The sequence below is a fragment of the Oncorhynchus mykiss genome, chromosome 18, assembly GCF_057628025.1.
Source record: "Oncorhynchus mykiss isolate SJ-2025 chromosome 18, ASM5762802v1, whole genome shotgun sequence".
NCBI lineage: Eukaryota > Metazoa > Chordata > Actinopteri > Salmoniformes > Salmonidae > Oncorhynchus > Oncorhynchus mykiss.
In genome coordinates this window covers 24135700-24154336 of record NC_143039.1, presented here as the reverse complement: position 1 = coordinate 24154336, position 18637 = coordinate 24135700, and the positions used below count along the sequence as shown (strand labels likewise).

Here is an 18637-nt window from a genome sequence, read left to right as displayed (position 1 = left end):
TACTTGTGTTGACGTTGCTTCCAGAGACAGTTTGGAACTCTGTAGTGAGTGATGCAACCGTGGACAGACGATTATTACACACTTCAGCACTCTGCGGTCCCGTTCTGTGAACTTGTGTGGCCTTCCACTTCACAATAACAGCACTTACAGTTGACTGGGGCAGCTCTGGCAGGGCAGAAATGTGACTAACTGACTTGTTGGAAAGGTGGCATCCTATGAAGGTGCCATGGTTGAAAGTCACTGAGTTCTTCAGTAAGGCCATATTACTGCCAATGTTTGTCTATGAAAAGTGCATGGCTGTGTGCCAAATTGTATACACCAGTCAGCAATGGGTGTGGCTGAAATAGCCTGAATCCAGTCATTTGAAGGGGTGTCCACATACTGCTGTGTGTATATAGTGTAGCTTACAGTGCAGCAGACTAGCCACCATGTTGGCACCTGACGCTCCATGGAGAGAAAAAAATAATTTGACAAAGATTGAACAGTAGCCACATATTGCAGCTCATCATGTAGAAATATTACAGATTTAATCCAGAGATTTATGGGCTGGGCAGAGGGCACCCACACACACAGTGAGCACGCATGGCAACAGGGCAACGGTGGCCGTTTGACCCAGTTGTTACTGTCGTGTGTGTTGTTATCCCCATGGCAGATGGGGACCTGGTAACCCAGACTGTAATACCATAATAGAACTGGGTTCCCCCCACATACACAATGATACACACACACACAATATTACACACACACAGCTGTGGAACGGCTGTTCATCCCTTACTTGTCCTCTCACTCACACACACAGCTGCCCTTCTTCTTGCCACACCACCACCAACAGTTGGCTCTATCACCAGCTCATACCGAACACAGCATGGCACTCCACACAGCATGGCACTCCACACAGCATGGTGCTCCACGACACACACACACACACACACACACACACACACACATACTTCCACATCCCCAATACAATCTGTTGCCTTTCAGTCCACATACCAAGACTGCCCTGCCCACCCTGCCCATACACCACATACCACAACAACACATGAAGTTACTGCATGGACCAGCGAACCGAGGGGTTAGCTGTAGGGGTTAAATAAAGGGGAGGGGTTAGGGTCTAGGGGTTAATGTCAGACTGGGTGATTATACTGTATTTTTCAAGGGGCGACATCAAGGACTGTACCACCTGTGATAGTGACTTTGTCCTTCAGACCAGACGTGTAAAGGCAAGGAGGTCTTTGCAGGCTGCTAACGTGTGTTTTACTGCCGGCTGCTTGTGGGAACATGATGACCGAACAAAGAGAGATTCATGGGACAGGAGAGGGAGTAGCACTCTGTGTAGCACAGGGGCATGGTAACTCCCATGTTGGTGCATGTGTGAACCTTTGTGTCAGTGGGGTCACACGATCATGTGAAAGGAATGTCATGACTGGAGTGAAAATGCATTGTAAACTATTCAACAAAAGCTGTTGGTCGGATCTTTTTTTTTGTAGCTTTGATGGCATTCGATAAAATGCATAGAAGGAACGTGGAGAGAGAGGCCTCTGTAGAATCTCCTTTGGAAAGAGCTGTGTAGTTGTCTTCCCAGTCCCCACAGCTCAACTAGAGCCAGGTCTCCTCATTAACAATGTAGGCATTAGTAATAGAACCCTGGCCTCCTTTCAATCTCCCTCCCCCCTTTTCCCCTTTTCTCTCCCTCCTCCTTTTTCCCCTTTTCTCTCCCTCTTCTCTGTGAGCTGTCATCCATCCAGATCTGAGCTGTAATCTGTGAGGTTATACAATAGTTACCAGACAGGAAGGAATATAACAAGATATAAAACCTTAATAGAAATGTTTTGCATAGAGTATAAATGATTCTGTCTGTTTTCATGTCAGCTCTATCCTCACATTGTAACCCTTGACCTTCACTGATTAGTCCCCTGACCTGATTGTGAATGAGTGGGGGGGGGGGGGTTGTGCTGCTTAAGAGTTCCCTGTTTGACACAGGCCTGTTTTGGTGGCTTTTCTCCGGGTCTCAGTTGGAGCGCTCACAGACCACAGTGACGAGACTGAACACGTCTCTACACATCATATACAATGCACCCGGTGAGGAGGGTAGGGCCCTTAGTTCTCAATGGAACTGAATGGGTTAGAGACGTTCCTTACCTCTAATACCAGGAAGAAAGAGGGGAAAACACAGAGCGAGAAGTACTGCAAGGTCTATTTTTAGAAGACATGTTTGTATACATTTAAGTTAGATTTATTAGAGAATTAGAAATATATACTCACACACACCCTTCGCTCTGTGGCAGCTTCTCTCTAGGTTGTGTGTGTGAGTGTCTGGGTTTATAGGGTAAGAGTCTGAGGGAAGACTGTAGTGGCAGCTTGCTGTAAGACTCCTGTAAGACTGAGCTGTTACCTACCACCCAGGGCTGTAGTAAGACTGAGCTGTTACCTACCACCCAGGGCTGTAGTAAGACTGAGCTGTTACCTACCACCCAGGGCTGTAGTAAGACTGAGCTGTTACCTTCCACCCAGGGCTGTTAGACTGAGCTGTTACCTACCACCCAGGGCTGTAGTAAGACTGAGCTGTTACCTACCACCCAGGGCTTTAAGACTGAGCTGTTACCTTCCACCCAGGGCTGTAAGACTGAGCTGTTACCTTCCACCCAGGGCTGTAGTAAGACTGAGCTGTTACCTACCACCCAGGGCTTTAAGACTGAGCTGTTACCTTCCACCCAGGGCTGTAAGACTGAGCTGTTACCTTCCACCCAGGGCTGTAGTAAGACTGAGCTGTTACCTACCACCCAGGGCTGTAGTAAGACTGAGATGTTACCTACCACCCAGGGCTGTTAGACTGAGCTGTTACCTTCCACCCAGGGCTGTAGTAAGACTGAGCTGTTACCTTCCACCCAGGGCTGTAGTAAGACTGAGCTGTTACCTTCCACCCAGGGCTGTTAGACTGGGCTGTTACCTACCACCCAGGGCTGTAGTAAGACTGAGCTGTTACCTACCACCCAGGGCTGTAGTAAGACTGAGCTGTTACCTACCACCCAGGGCTGTAGTAAGACTGAGCTGTTACCTACCACCCAGGGCTGTAGTAAGACTGAGCTGTTACCTACCATCCAGGGCTGTAGTAAGACTGAGCTGTTACCTACCACCCAGGGATGTAGTAAGACTGAGCTGTTACCTTCCACCCAGGGCTGCCTGTCCACCTGTCCTGATGCATTACACCAACATCAGACTGAATACTGACAGTGACTGCCAACATGCATGTCTATGGTTCTAGAATAGACTGCATTAGTGTTTCTCAACCTTGATCCCTATGGACCCACTCACTGTGTGGATGCTAGTCTTCCCGGCTCCAGCTGGTTGGAGCTAGCTAAGCCTGACAGGTTGACGTCACCTCCCCTGAGACCTGAAGTCAGTCCCTCCTGAAAGGTGACCACAGGGTTTTCTGGTTTATACTGATGGTTGATTTGGCAGAGCATGGTATCAAACCTAAACAGGTACATAAGCATTAGTTAGAAGCAATTTATCATCACTGCAAATAGTTTTTATTAAAATGAGTTAAGAATAGAGAGAAATAAAGTATTTTTTTAAGCTCACCTTGGCAGTCGCAATTTTAGCATGTAAATCTTGGAGGGGCAAACTCAAGAAAAAAACATATGCATGCCAGCAAAGCCACACTACACAACGCTAAACAATACATTAATTGCATTATAAAACGGTGACAAACGGTGCACACAAACTGTTAGGGCCTACATAAAGCTGTCCCAACAAAAGAGCTTTCTTTTCAGCACCAAGTAGTGAATCCTTACCACCAATACACCTGGCTATCAGCGAAGCCTTGTCTGGCAGCAAAACAGTTCATTCAGCCTCATTTACTGCCCTTTAAAAACACTTAGCTGATATGGCTGACTTGCTTAAACAAATGTGGTTTCTGTTGACAATTGAGATGTACAAATGGGACGACGAGCGGATAAGAGGCCATTTCTATTAAGACATTAATGCGCGAGCTAGGACAGACATAGTCAATATAACTATTTGTTCAGCACTTTTGAAAGGTACAGCGACAGAATTCAGAACATGGGCCGTTCTTACAGTATTCTCCCGGTACACCAAGTCAGAACCGTAGGATAAATAAAGGAGACATATAAGCAGACAATAAAAGCTCTTACAATATTCATGATTACATTAATCTAAAACGGGCTATAGGCCACCAAGTCAGAACAGTAGGCGGAATTATGAGGGGAAAAGGAACTAATTATTAAAGTGAGGACCATGGGCTACTAACAGCTTGCGACATAACATACCCTTTGCATTACTTTCTTAGCTACAGTGTATATATGTTACGGCTCTTGTCGCAATGAGGATCGGACCAAAGTGTGGTAAGTGTTCATGATTTTTATTTATCAAAACACTCAAACAAAATTACAAAGTGAAAGACGAACAGTTCTGTAAGGCAAATACACTATACAGAAAACAACTACCCACAAAAACCAGGTTGGAAAAAGGCTGCCTAAGTATGATTCCCAATCAGAGACAACGATAGACAGCTAGCTGCCTCTGATTGGGAACCACACTCGGCCAAAAACAAAGAAATAGAAATAAAGAAACTAGAATGCCCACCCTAGTCACACCCTGGCCTAACTAAAATAGAGAATAAAAGCCTCTCTATGGCCAGGACACCCTGGCATATTACATCATTGATGCAGCAGCATACAATACATTTTTGGACTCACCTTGTTGTGCTGTGCTCACTTCAACAGGAAGGTGGCGCCGCGGTCCTTCGTGGGTGAATTTTGTCATTAAACTTTGTCCTCAAAGTCTGGCATTCTCTGGATTTATGGTGCTTTCAAGACAACTGGGAACTCAGAAAAATCATGACATCAGTGATCTTCAGGTCGGAGCTCAAGAAAGAGGCCCGAGTTCCCGACTTGGAATTCCGAGTTGTATGACCGTATTTTCCCAGTCGGAGCTTGTTCAGAGTTCCCAGTTTCCAGTTACGAGTCTCCAGTTGTTTTGAACGCGGCACAAGTCATGTTGGATTGACAGCATGGCCAATGAATTCAACCGTAGTGTTGAATGTTTATCCTTTTAAGCTTGGAAAAGAGACCCTTAAACCCAGACTTGGACCACATGCCCACTCGTCTGAATAGCAGGCTAGTGATTGCTTTGTAACACTTTCAGTTAGCCACTGATTCCTTCCAAACCACTCATGGTTGAATTTGCGATTTCCAACTTGTGTAATTTTCATGACCGATGAGCACCGATACGTTTTATCTTTAATTTCTCTTCATATGATAAGGATTGAAAAGGATTTGCCAGTAGATTGTCGACTTGATTCTGGTCATCTATGAACGTTTGAACATCTTGGCCATGTTCTCTTATAATCTCCACCCAGCACAGCCAGAAGAGGACTGGCCACCCCTCAGAGCCTAGTTCTTCTCTAGGTATCTTCCTAGGATCCAGCCTTTCTGGGGAGTTTTTCCTAGCCACCGTGCTTCTACATCTGCATTGCTTGCTGTTTGGGGTTTTAGGCTGGGTTTCTGTACAGCACTTTGTGACATCGGCTGATGTGAAAAGGGCTTTATAAATAAACTTCATTGATTCATGATGATGACTGCTAGCTAAGATTTTGAAAGTATGATGTTGCTATGATCAGTCCAATCAAAACTACGGTAGATATAAGTGGATTTGACGTCATTTTATCTGTGGCTATTGACCTTGAGCCTTCTTGGATGGGCACTTCTAATGTAACTCTATGGCAGCACCCCAGGGGCTTGAATTTTCGAGCTCTACCTGTAGATTTTGTGGTGACGCAGTGTTCCCATGAGTGACAGAACACTGAGCCAATCACGGCGCAGCTACCAACAACCAACCTCCTACGCTGGCTGCCCCATCACCACAGAAAGCACTGAGCTAGGCTGAAACACATGCATTTTGGAGCTGCCTTACTCAAGAAAGCAAAAAAAGGTTTTCCCGGGTGGCACAGTGGTCTAATGCACTGCATCAGAGCCCAGGCTCTGTCGCAGCCGGCCACGACTGCGAGGCCGATGGGGCGGCGCACAAATGGCCCAGCATCGTCCGGGTTAGGGAGGGTTTGGCCGGCAGGGGTATCCTTGTCTCATCGTGCACTAGTGATTCCTGTGGCGGGCCGGGCGCAGTGCACGCTGACCAGGTCGCCAGGTGAACGGCTGGCTTCTGGGTTGGATATGCATTGTGTCAAGAAGCAGTGCGGGTTGGTTGGGTCGTGTTTCGGAGGACGCATTGGCTCTCGACCTTCGCCTCTCCCGAGTCCGTACGGGAGTTGCAGCGATGAGACAAGACTGTAACTACCAATTGGATACCACGAAATTGGGGAGAAAAAAGGGGTAAAATAACAAAAATAAATAATAAAATCATTTTAAAAAGCAAAATAAAGACCCTGAAAATACCAGTGATGTCAGAAGATGTTGGCCAATGTCTTCAGTGACTGTTACAGATCATACTAAAACTGGAGAAACACGCTGAACTATGTGTTTGTTTAGTACTCTGATCCCATCCCTCAGCACACATGATGCCACAGCACCATACACTACCCCCTGCAACCACCCTCACCTCTCACCGTACAATACCAACTGCAACCACCCTCACCTCTTACCGTACACTACCCCCTGCAACCACCCTCACCTCTCACCATACACTACCCCCTGCAACCACCCTCACCTCTCACCATACACTACCCCCTGCAACCACCCTCACCTCTCACCGTACAATACCCCCTGCAACCACCCTCACCTCTCACCGTACAATACCCCCTGAAACCACCCTCACCTCTCACCGTACACTACCCCCTGCAACCACCCTCACCTCTCACCGTACAATACCCCCTGCAACCACCCTCACCTCTCACCGTACAATACCAACTGCTACCACCCTCACCTCTCACCGTACACTACCCCCTGAAACCACCCTCACCTCTTACCGTACACTACCCCCTGCTACCACCCTCACCTCTCACCGTACAATACCAACTGCAACCACCCTCACCTCTCACCGTACACTACCCCCTGCAACCACCCTCACCTCTCACCGTACACTACCCCCTGCTACCACCCTCACCTCTCACCGTACAATACCAACTGCAACCACCCTCACCTCTCACCGTACACTACCCCCTGCAACCACCCTCACCTCTCACCGTACAATACCAACTGCAACCACCCTCACCTCTCACCGTACACTACCCCCTGCAACCACCCTCACCTCTCACCGTACACTACCAACTGCTACCACCCTCACCTCTCACCATACACTACCCCCTGCAACCACCCTCACCTCTCACCGTACAATACCAACTGCAACCACCCTCACCTCTCACCGTACAATACCAACTGCTACCACCCTCACCTCTCACCATACACTACCCCCTGCAACCACCCTCACCTCTCACCGTACAATACCCCCTGAAACCACCCTCACCTCTCACCGTACACTACCCCCTGCAACCACCCTCACCTCTCACCATACACTACCCCCTGAAACCACCCTCACCTCTCACCGTACACTACCCCCTGCAACCACCCTCACCTCTCACCGTACACTACCCCCTGCAACCACCCTCACCTCTCACCGTACACTACCCCCTGCAACCACCCTCACCTCTCACCGTACACTACCCCCTGCAACCACCCTCACCTCTCACCGTACAATACCCCCTGCAACCACCCTCACCTCTCACCGTACACTACCCCCTGCAACCACCCTCACCTCTCACCGTACACTACCCCCTGCAACCACCCTCACCTCTCACCGTACACTACCCCCTGCAACCACCCTCACCTCTCACCGTACACTACCCCCTGCAACCACCCTCACCTCTCACCGTACACTACCCCCTGCAACCACCCTCACCTCTCACCGTACAATACCCCCTGCAACCACCCTCACCTCTCACCGTACAATACCAACTGCAACCACCCTCACCTCTTACCGTACACTACCCCCTGCAACCACCCTCACCTCTCACCGTACAATACCCCCTGCAACCACCCTCACCTCTTACCGTACACTACCCCCTGCAACCACCCTCACCTCTCACCGTACAATACCCCCTGCAACCACCCTCACCTCTCACCATACACTACCCCCTGCAACCACCCTCACCTCTTACCGTACACTACCCCCTGCAACCACCCTCACCTCTCACCGTACAATACCCCCTGCAACCACCCTCACCTCTCACCGTACAATACCCCCTGCAACCACCCTCACCTCTTACCGTACACTACCCCCTGCAACCACCCTCACCTCTCACCGTACAATACCCCCTGCAACCACCCTCACCTCTCACCGTACAATACCCCCTGCAACCACCCTCACCTCTTACCGTACACTACCCCCTGCAACCACCCTCACCTCTCACCGTACAATACCCCCTGCAACCACCCTCACCTCTCACCGTACAATACCAACTGCAACCACCCTCACCTCTTACCGTACACTACCCCCTGCAACCACCCTCACCTCTCACCGTACACTACCCCCTGCAACCACCCTCACCTCTCACCATACACTACCCCCTGCAACCACCCTCACCTCTCACCAGTACACTCCCCTACTGCCAGCGAACACACCACATCTCACACACACACACACACACACACACACACACACACACACACACACACACACACACACAGCATTGTCAATTCACAGGACCACTACCATACCCCCCAAACAACCCTCTTTCCACTAGCCTTTCTCTCTCTCTCTCTTTCACTCACTCACTCACTCACTCACTCACACACAGGCACATACAGTATTTACAACAATAGATGACAGATACAGTATTTACAACAATAGATGACAGATACAGTAACATACAGTATTTACAACAATAGATGACAGATACAGTGACATACAGTATTTACAACAATAGATGACAGATACAGTAACATACAGTATTTACAACAATAGATGACAGATACAGTAACATACAGTATTTACAACAATAGATGACAGATACAGTAACATACAGTATTTACAACAATAGATGACAGTAACATACATTATTTACATTAATAGAGCATAGTATTAGTCACACAGACACCTGGAATGACATGATAGAGAGAGGAGCAGAGGAACCACTGACCCACTTCTCAAGGAGAAGTCCCCCCAAATCCCCCCTTTTCTCCAACTTTCAGTCCCAGTCTCAGTGAGGAAGCGAGAGAGGGGAGGAGGAGAGAGGGTAGAGGCTGAGAGAGGGGAGGAGGAGAGATAATAGAGGCTGAGAGAGGGGAGAGGCTGAGAGAGGGGAGAGGCTGAGAGAGGGGAGAGGCTGAGAGAGGGGAGGAGGAGAGAGGGGAGAGGCTGAGGGGAGAAGGGGAGAGGAGAAAGGCCGAGGAGGGGAGAGGAGAGGAGAGAGGCTGAGAGGAGGAGAGAGGCTGGGGGAGGAAAGAGGGGAGAGGCTGAGGGGAGGAGGAGAGAGGCTGGGGGGAGGAAAGAGGGGAGAGGCTGAGAGGAGGGATTAGTATTTCCTCCCCTCTCCATGCACAGTGGATTATAATAATCTGTTTTGGACTTCTCCTTGAGAAGTGGGTCAGTGGGTCTCTGCTCCTCCCCTCTCTCTTCCTCACTGGGACTGAAAGTTGGAGAAAAGGGGGGATTTGGGGGGACTTCTCCTTGAGAAGTGGGTCAGTGTACTGTGTTACTGTATCTGTCATCTCTTGTTGTAAATACTGTATGTTACTGTAACTGTCATCTATTGTTGTAAATACTGTGTTTCTGTATCTGTCATCTCTTGTTGTAAATACTGTATGTTACTGTCATCTATTGTTGTAAATACTGTGTTACTGTAGCTGTCATCTATTGTTGTAAATACTGTATGTAACTGTCATCTATTGTTGTAAATACTGTGTTACTGTATCTGTCATCTATTGTTGTAAATACTGTGTTACTGTATCTGTCATCTATTGTTGTAAATACTGTGTTACTGTATCTGTCATCTCTTGTTGTAAATACTGTATGTTACTGTCATCTATTGTTGTAAATACTGTGTTACTGTAGCTGTCATCTATTGTTGTAAATACTGTATGTAACTGTCATCTATTGTTGTAAATACTGTGTTACTGTATCTGTCATCTCTTGTTGTAAATACTGTATGTAACTGTCATCTATTGTTGTAAATACTGTGTTACTGTAACTGTCATCTATTGTTGTAAATACTGTATGTAACTGTCATCTATTGTTGTAAATACTGTGTTACTGTATCTGTCATCTATTGTTGTAAATACTGTGTTACTGTATCTGTCATCTCTTGTTGTAAATACTGTATGTTACTGTCATCTATTGTTGTAAATACTGTGTTACTGTAACTGTCATCTATTGTTGTAAATACTGTATGTAACTGTCATCTATTGTTGTAAATACTGTGTTACTGTAGCTGTCATCTATTGTTGTAAATACTGTATGTTACTGTAACTGTAGTTTATGTTTTTTTGTCTCTTATCTTCCAGATGACATCATGCAGCAGGAGAGTGATCGTCTGTTTGCTGCAGACATCGATCCTGACCTCAGGAAACGGTTTGCTTTCCTCTCAGGTCAGTCTTTTTCTTTTCCCTCCTTCATAGTTACCTCTCATAGTGGTTCAATCCCAAACATCTGAGTGAGCCAATCCCAACGCTATGCCAAGGCCCTTGAAGATCTCCCTTCACAGATGGAAAAAGCTTAAGCAATATGGCAGAAGCTAATAACAGTGAACCATCCCCAAAGCTGACACAGCCACTGATGAAGCAGCAATCATATCACACTGTATGAGAGAAGTAGCTGAGTGAAGTAGCTGAGTGAAGTAGCTGAGTGAAGTAGCTGAGTGAAGTAGCTGGCCTAAACATCAAAACATAATCCGTCAGCATTTTCCTATTTATAAAAGTACAGGAATAGCACTCTGGCTGACAGATAGAGTACAGCAGTGTTGTTCAAACTGATTTCTGTTGTATGACTTAACTAAACTAAGACTTTTGCAACGACCCGACCTTTGGGGGTAAACTGAGGAAAACCGTTCCACACCAGACCCATATTTCCAAAGAGTTGGGCCAACTCAGTTTGTTCCGTTACTACGGCGATGCCAACCCAGATAGGGCCCTACATCGGGTTACCACGGATAATAACGGCACGGAGACGGCCCGTGAATAATTAATCGACACTGCGATCCACTTGGCAACCTGGCCCGGCAACAGTTAGAAGTGCCAAGTATGTGTGGCACTATGTGCTGCTGTGATTGGCTGCTGAGTGTGTGACTGAATTTAACACTCCACCCGTTGAGAGCGAGAGTGTGCGTGTGTGTGTCTCTAAATGAATTTCACGAGGTTCAGTTCCTAACTGAATTTCACGAGGTTCGGTTCCTAACTGAATTTCACGAGGTTCGGTTCCTAACTGAATTTCACGAGGTTCGGTTCCTAACTGAATTTCACGAGGTTCGGTTCCTAACTGAATTTCACGAGGTTCGGTTCCTAACTGAATTTCACGAGGTTCGGTTCCTAACTGTATTTCACGAGGTTCGGTTCCTAACTGAATTTCACGAGGTTCAGTTCCTAACTGTTTTATGGTTGCTGTTACATGTCTTGCCCGGGAACCTGTTCTTAGGTTGCATACAGTCTGTGTAGAGTCTGTTTGTCTTCACATCTCTCTGTCAGTGTGTTTAATAACTCCGTGGTTGCCAGGGGTGATGCCTGTGTGTGTGTGTGTGTGTGTGTGTGTGTGTGTGTGTGTGTGTGTGTTCATGACAGCTGCCCACCCTCTGATGAGGAGTCATATGAGCACACAGCTAAGTCTGATGAAGATGATCCTTGGTCTAGTTGTAATTCATACTTCTACGCTACAGCCTTGGTACGCCGCTAGAATGAATCCAAGCCCAGCGGGTGAGAGTGTGACGCAGCGCGATACTGTTTTAGCTGTGTCATTCAAGACTCCTGCTGTGTTCCTGTTCCTTCCCGGTTCTCTCTGTATGTCCTCTCCCCTGGAGGTTGTCTGTGTCTCCAGGCCTTGTTTTGTGTTGTAATCATTAACCTCTGGTCCTCCTCTAGTCGCCTACTCAGGCAGGTGTCTGCCAGACACACATACACACATGGGGCCAGATGGATCAGGGCACAATGCTCTGCTTCTGCTCTAGTGGTCTGGTACCAGATGGATCAGGGCACAGTGCTTTGGTTCTGCTCTAGTCGTCTGGTACCAGATGGATCAGGGCACAGTGCTCTGGTTCTGCTCTAGTGGCACAGCTGGCACCAGATGGATCAGGGCACAGTGCTCTGGTTCTGCTCTAGTGGCACGGCTGGAACCAGATGGATCAGGGCACAGTGCTCTGGTTCTGCTCTAGTGACACGGCTGGTACCAGATGGATCAGGGCACAGTGCTCTGGTTCTGCTCTAGTGACACGGCTGGTACCAGATGGATCAGGGCACAGTGCTCTGGTTCTGCTCTAGTGGCACGGCTGGAACCAGATGGATCAGGGCACAGTGCTCTGGTTCTGCTCTAGTGACACGGCTGGTACCAGATGGATCAGGGCACAGTGCTCTGGTTCTGCTCTAGTGACACGGCTGGTACCAGATGGATCAGGGCACAGTGCTCTGGTTCTGCTCTAGTCATCTGGTACCAGATGGATCAGGGCACAGTGCTCTGGTTCTGCTCTAGTTACACGGCTGATACCAGATGGATCAGGGCACAGTGGTCTGGTTCTGCTCTAGTGGCACGGCTGGTGCAGAGATTCAAACAGACCGCCTGTCTGTTTGGCTCTACTCACACCTGTTAATTTCTCATTCCCTGTACCCTCCTCTAGCACTAAATCAAGTCAAATTTGATTTGTCACAGGCGCCGAATACAACGGGTGTAGGCTTTGCCGTGAAACGCTTACTCGCGAGTCCTTTCCCGACAACGCAGAGTTAAAAAGGAAGAATAAAAATAGAAAAGACTATTATTGCAGCCTGCAGAGCCGCAGTAACACCAGGCTTTGTGAGAGAAGACAGATCCTATATCTCATCCTCTAATCTCCCCCTCCCTCACTCAGACCGTCACATGATTTCTCCGGGTCAATGGTCCTCAAAACCTCTCCTCGGGGACCCCCAGACGTTTCACAAAGGGCTTGATGATTAGCTGACAAGTTGAATCCGGTTTGCTAACTGTGGGATAGTTAAAATACATGGAACAGCTGAGGGTCCCCAAGGAGAGGCTGGAACCGCTGCTCTGTGTGTTCATTCCACTGGGGTAGGTTAGCTATATCTATCAGAAGAGTAATGGACATTATGAATATGGTGTACATGAACGTTTTAAAAAACATTAAATTAAAGGATTCTAAAGCTTGTACAACCCCCCATATTTCTAGTCTATTCTGTGCGGGTCTGAAAGGGGGATATGGGGGGTTGTACGTGCTTTCTAGTTGAGGGCAAAATTATTTCCTTGTTGAAGAAATGTAATCAATTAACCAATCAAACGTCCCCAATTTCTTTCCCAGGGGGCCGAGCTGAGAACGGCAGTCCCATCATCGTGTTCCCAGAATTCCCTGCTTTTGGCGAGCTCCAGGAGGAAGAGTTCCACAACGTGCTGACCTACCTGACCAGTGTGCCCAGGTGACACACACAATGCATTGCACACTCTGATGCTTGAACTTGTCATTAATTACTTTGTATAGTTGAGGAAGTGGTGTGGTAACAATGCCAACCAGCAGATGTCAGTGTAGAACTATTTTCACAGTTCCTTTGTCTGAACAGAACAATGAATCTCCCTACAACAAAGTGAACTTGTCTTATGCAGGACTGTATCTTAACCATTATAGTTGGCATCTCTATTACACCTCAACGTTGCTGCAACTGGTACATGTGGTGTATGTCCTGGTACACGTGGTGTATGTCCTGGTACACGTGGTGTATGTCCTGGTACACGGGGTGTATGTCCTGGTACACGGGGTGTATGTCCTGGTACACGGGGTGTATGTCCTGGTACACGGGGTGTATGTCCTGGTACACGGGGTGTATGTCCTGGTACACGGGGTGTATGTCCTGGTACACGGGGTGTATGTCCTGGTACACGCGGTGTATGTCCTGGTACACGCGGTGTATGTCCTGGTACACGCGGTGTATGTCCTGGTACACGAGGTGTATGTCCTGGTACACGAGGTGTATGTCCTGGCACACGAGGTGTATATCCTGGCACATGTGGTGTGTGTGTACGGGTACATGATATGTATGTCCTGGTACATGAGGTGTATGTCCTGGTACATGAGGTGTATGTCCTGGCACATGAGGTGTATGTCCTGGCACATGAGGTGTATGTCCTGGCACACAAGGTGTATGTCCTGGCACATGTGGTGTGTGTGTACGGGTACATGATATGTATGTCCTGGCACATGAGGTGTATGTCCTGGTACATGAGGTGTATGTCCTGGCACATGAGGTGTATGTCCTGGTACATGAGGTGTATGTCCTGGCACATGAGGTGTATGTCCTGGCACATGAGGTGTATGTCCTGGCACATGAGGTGTATGTCCTGGTACACGAGGTGTATGTCCCGGTACACAAGGCGTATGTCCCGGTACACGAGGTGTATGTCCTGGCACATGTGGTGTGTGTGTACGGGTACATGATATGTATGTCCTGGTACATGAGGTGTATGTCCTGGCACATGAGGTGTATGTCCTGGTACATGAGGTGTATGTCCTGGCACATGAGGTGTATGTCCTGGTACATGAGGTGTATGTCCTGGCACATGAGGTGTATGTCCTGGCACATGAGGTGTATGTCCTGGCACATGAGGTGTATGTCCTGGCACATGAGGTGTATGTCCTGGCACATGAGGTGTATGTCCCGGTACACGAGGCGTATGTCCCGGTACACGAGGCGTATGTCCCGGTACACGAGGCGTATGTCCCGGTACACGAGGCGTATGTCCCGGTACACGTGGCGTATGTCCCGGTACACGGGGCGTATGTCCCGGTACACGGGACGTATGTCCCGGTACACGGGGCGTATGTCCTATGCTAGTCCTGTTTCTATACAGGAACTGCCTTTTTGTCCAGATATCCCACAATATTCTCCATCTCAATAGGAATTCCTGCTATTATCAAATGTTGAATAACAAAAAAAAAGTAATAAAATGGACCATATCCTCCCCTCCCCATTAGCTAATGGTGAAACCTTTAACCCCTGACTCCTGTGGGAGTTGGCCGGAGGGGGGGGGGGGGGCTTGGAGAGACGGAGCATGACTGGTGTGGAGGACAGGAAGTGGCGGTGTTAATGAGAGACTCCCTGTGTATCTAACGGGGTCTGTCAGTTAAGACTCCAGGGCTCAGCTACTATATGGAAGCAGTTTGTCATAGAAAGGAGTTCTGTAAAGATGTAATTCCGGACAAATTTGAATTGACAAAACAAGAAAGAACATATATATTTCTAAGTAATATAGTATCATATACTATCCATTCGTTACAGCCGGGGGGAACCCATCTGTATCAAATGCATGAATGAGGTTCTACCTGAGATGTATATATTCAGTTGGGGTGTGTGAATGGGTGATGATATGTGTGATCATGAGCTCACATGTTACTAAGACCAGCGGGTGTTCATAAAGCAGACAACTCTCCTGTGGATACTGCCGCCCTCCAGCCCCATGTACCTCTGATGTGAGAGAGAGATGGATTCTCCAATTACCTTGAAGGAACTACAGGACAAAATAAAAACTCTCCAACCCTCAATGAAATGATCAAATATACAGACAACAAATTCCAATTAGCTATACTAAAACTCTTTTAACATCATCCTCAGGTCTGGCATCTTCCCCAATATTTGGAACCAAGGACTGATCACCCCAATCCACAAAAGTGGAGACAAATTTGACCCCAATAACTACCGTGGGATATGCATCAACAGCAACCTTGGGAATATCCTCTGCATTATCATTAACAGCGGACTTGTACATTTCCTCAGTGAAAACAATGTACTGAGCAAATGTCAAATTGGATTTTTACCAAATTATCTTACGACAGACCACGTATTCACCCTGCACACCCTAATTGACAAACAAACAAACCATAACAAAGGCAAAGTCTTCTCATGCTTTGTTGATTTCAAAAAAGCCTTCAACTCACTTTGGCATGAGGGTCTGCTATACAAATTGATGGAAAGTGGTGTTTGGGAAAAAACATACAACATTGTAAATCCATGTACACAAACAACAAGTGTGCGGTTAAAATAGGCAAAAAAACACACACATTTCTTCCCACAGGGCCGTGGGGTGAGACAGGGATGCAGCTTAATGCCCACCCTCTTCAACATATATATCAACGAATTGGCGAGGGCACTAGAACAGTCTGCAGCACCCGGCCTCACCCTACTAGAATATGAAGTCAAATGTCTACTGTTTGCTGATGATCTGGTGCTTCTGTCCCCAACCAAGGAGGGCCTACAGCAGCACCTAGATCTTCTGCACAGATTCAGCCAGACCTGGGCCCTGACAGTAAATCTCAGTAAGACCAAAATAATGGTGTTCCAAAAAAGGTCCCGTCGCCAGGACCACAAATACAACATTCCATCTAGACACCGTTGCCCTAGAGCACACAAAAAACTATACAAACCTTGGCCTAAACATCAGCGCCACAGGTAACTTCCACAAAGCTGTGAACGATCTGAGAGACAAGGCAAGAAGGGCATTCTATGCCATCAAAAGGAACATAAAATTCGACATACCAATTAGGATCTGTCTAAAAAATACTTGAATCAGTTAGAACAAATTGCCCTTTATGGTTGTGAGGTATGGGATCTGCTCACCAACCAAGAATTCACTAAATGGGACAAACACCAAATTGAGACTCTGCATGCAGAATTCTGCAAAAATATCCTCCGTGTACAACGTACAACTGTCACGTCCTGACCTTAGTTCCTTTTGTATGTTTCTATTTTAGGTTGGTCAGGGTGTGAGTTGTGGTGGGCATTCAATGTTTTTGTTCTATGTTTGGTATTTCTATGTGTTTGGCCTGGTATGGTTCCCAATCAGAGGCAGCTGTCAATCGTTGTCTCTGATTGAGAACCATACTTAGGTAGCCTGTTTTCCCACTCTTGTTTGTGGGTGGTTGTTTTCTGTCTAGTGTATGTCACCTTACAGAACTGTTTCGTTTCTTCCATTCACTTCATTATTTTGTTTTGTGTGTTCAGTTAATAAATGAACATGGACACTTAACACGCTGCGCATTGGTCCGATATTTCATACTCGTCGTTAGACGATGAAGAGATCCATTACAACAACACCAAATAATGCATGCAGAGCAGAATTAGGCCGATACCCGCTAATTATCAAAATCCAGAAAAGAGCAGTTAAATTCAACAACCACCTAAAAGGAAGTGATTCCCAAACCTTCCATAACAAAGCCATCAACTACAGACAGATGAACCTGGAGAAGAGTCCCCTAAACAAGCTGGTCCTGGGGCTTTGTTCACAAACACACCCCACAGAGCCCCAGGACAGCAACACAATTAGACTCAACCAAATCATGAGAAAACAGAAAGATTATTACTTAGCACATTGGAAAGAATTAACAAAAAAAATGAGAGAACTAGAATGCTATTTGGCCCTAAACAGAGAATACACAGTGGCACTGTGACTGACATACACATACCACTGTGACTGACACAAACGTAAGGAAAGCTTTGACTATGTACAGACTCAGTGAGTATAGCCTTGCTATTGAGAAAGGCCGCCGTAGGTAGACCTGGCTCTCAAGAGAAGACAGGCTATGTGCACACTGCCCACAAAATGAGGTGGAAACTGAGCTGCACTTCCTAACCTCCTGTCCAATGTATGACCATATTAGAGACACATATTTCCCTCAGATTACACAGATCCACAAAGAATTTGAAAACAAACCTGATTTTGATAAACTCCCATGTCTATTGGGTGAAATACCACAGACCATCACAGCAGCAAGATTTGTGAGCTGTTGCCACAAGAAAAGGTCAACCAGTGAAGAACAAACACCATTGTAAATACAACCTATATTTGTTTATTTATTTTCTCTTTTGTACTTTAACTATTTGCACATCGTTACAACACTGTATATAGACATAATATGACATTACACTGTGAGTGTAATGTTTAACATATGTTTCCCATGCCAATAAAGCCCCTTGAATTGAATTGAGAGGAGAGAGAGGGGGTGCTTTCTTTCTCTATTGTGCTTCCCTCGCTTTCCTTCTCTTTCTCTGTGCCTCTCCCTTTCTCTCTCACTCTTGCTTTCTCTCTCTCTCTCTCTCTCTAGCACGCTCGCCAGACCAAAAGCGTGAGTGACTGTAAGGGGGTAGAAAGAGGGAGCTGGAAGAGGAGATATAAAAGAGAAAGAGGGGGTATTGTGGGGGTGTAGACGGGGTGTCCTGGGTGTTTAATTACTATGAGTTTATCTCTGAATCAGAGTGTTGTATTTAACACGGTGTCCTATAGAGAAATATCCATCATGCTGCCAGTTCAGCACTATGGACGGTCCTGATTGGTACCACTGGATAAAATCATATCACCGTCTGTTTTTCAAGATGCATGCTCTCTCCTCTTTCTCTCACTTTCTCCTCTCCTTTTTCTCTTTGTCCTCTCCCTCTCTCTCTCTCTTTGTTCATCTCTCTACCTTTATTTCTATAAATCTCTCTCTCCT

The 18637-nt window shown here is 47.0% G+C and overlaps 1 protein-coding gene across 17 annotated transcripts in view; it reads left to right on the top strand.

The window, feature by feature from the left end:
• Positions 1-18637, top strand: part of LOC110495681 (guanine nucleotide exchange factor DBS) — a 74179-nt gene that overhangs the window by 27739 nt on the left and 27803 nt on the right. For all 17 annotated transcript variants that reach the window (XM_090207899.1, XM_036952034.2, XM_090207901.1 and 14 more), the window contains 2 exons: positions 10479-10562; positions 13466-13580. In XM_090207899.1, coding sequence (XP_090064025.1) covers positions 10487-10562; positions 13466-13580 — 191 coding nt within the window. In that variant the 5' untranslated portion in view covers positions 10479-10486. The remainder of the gene's footprint in view (positions 1-10478; positions 10563-13465; positions 13581-18637) is intronic.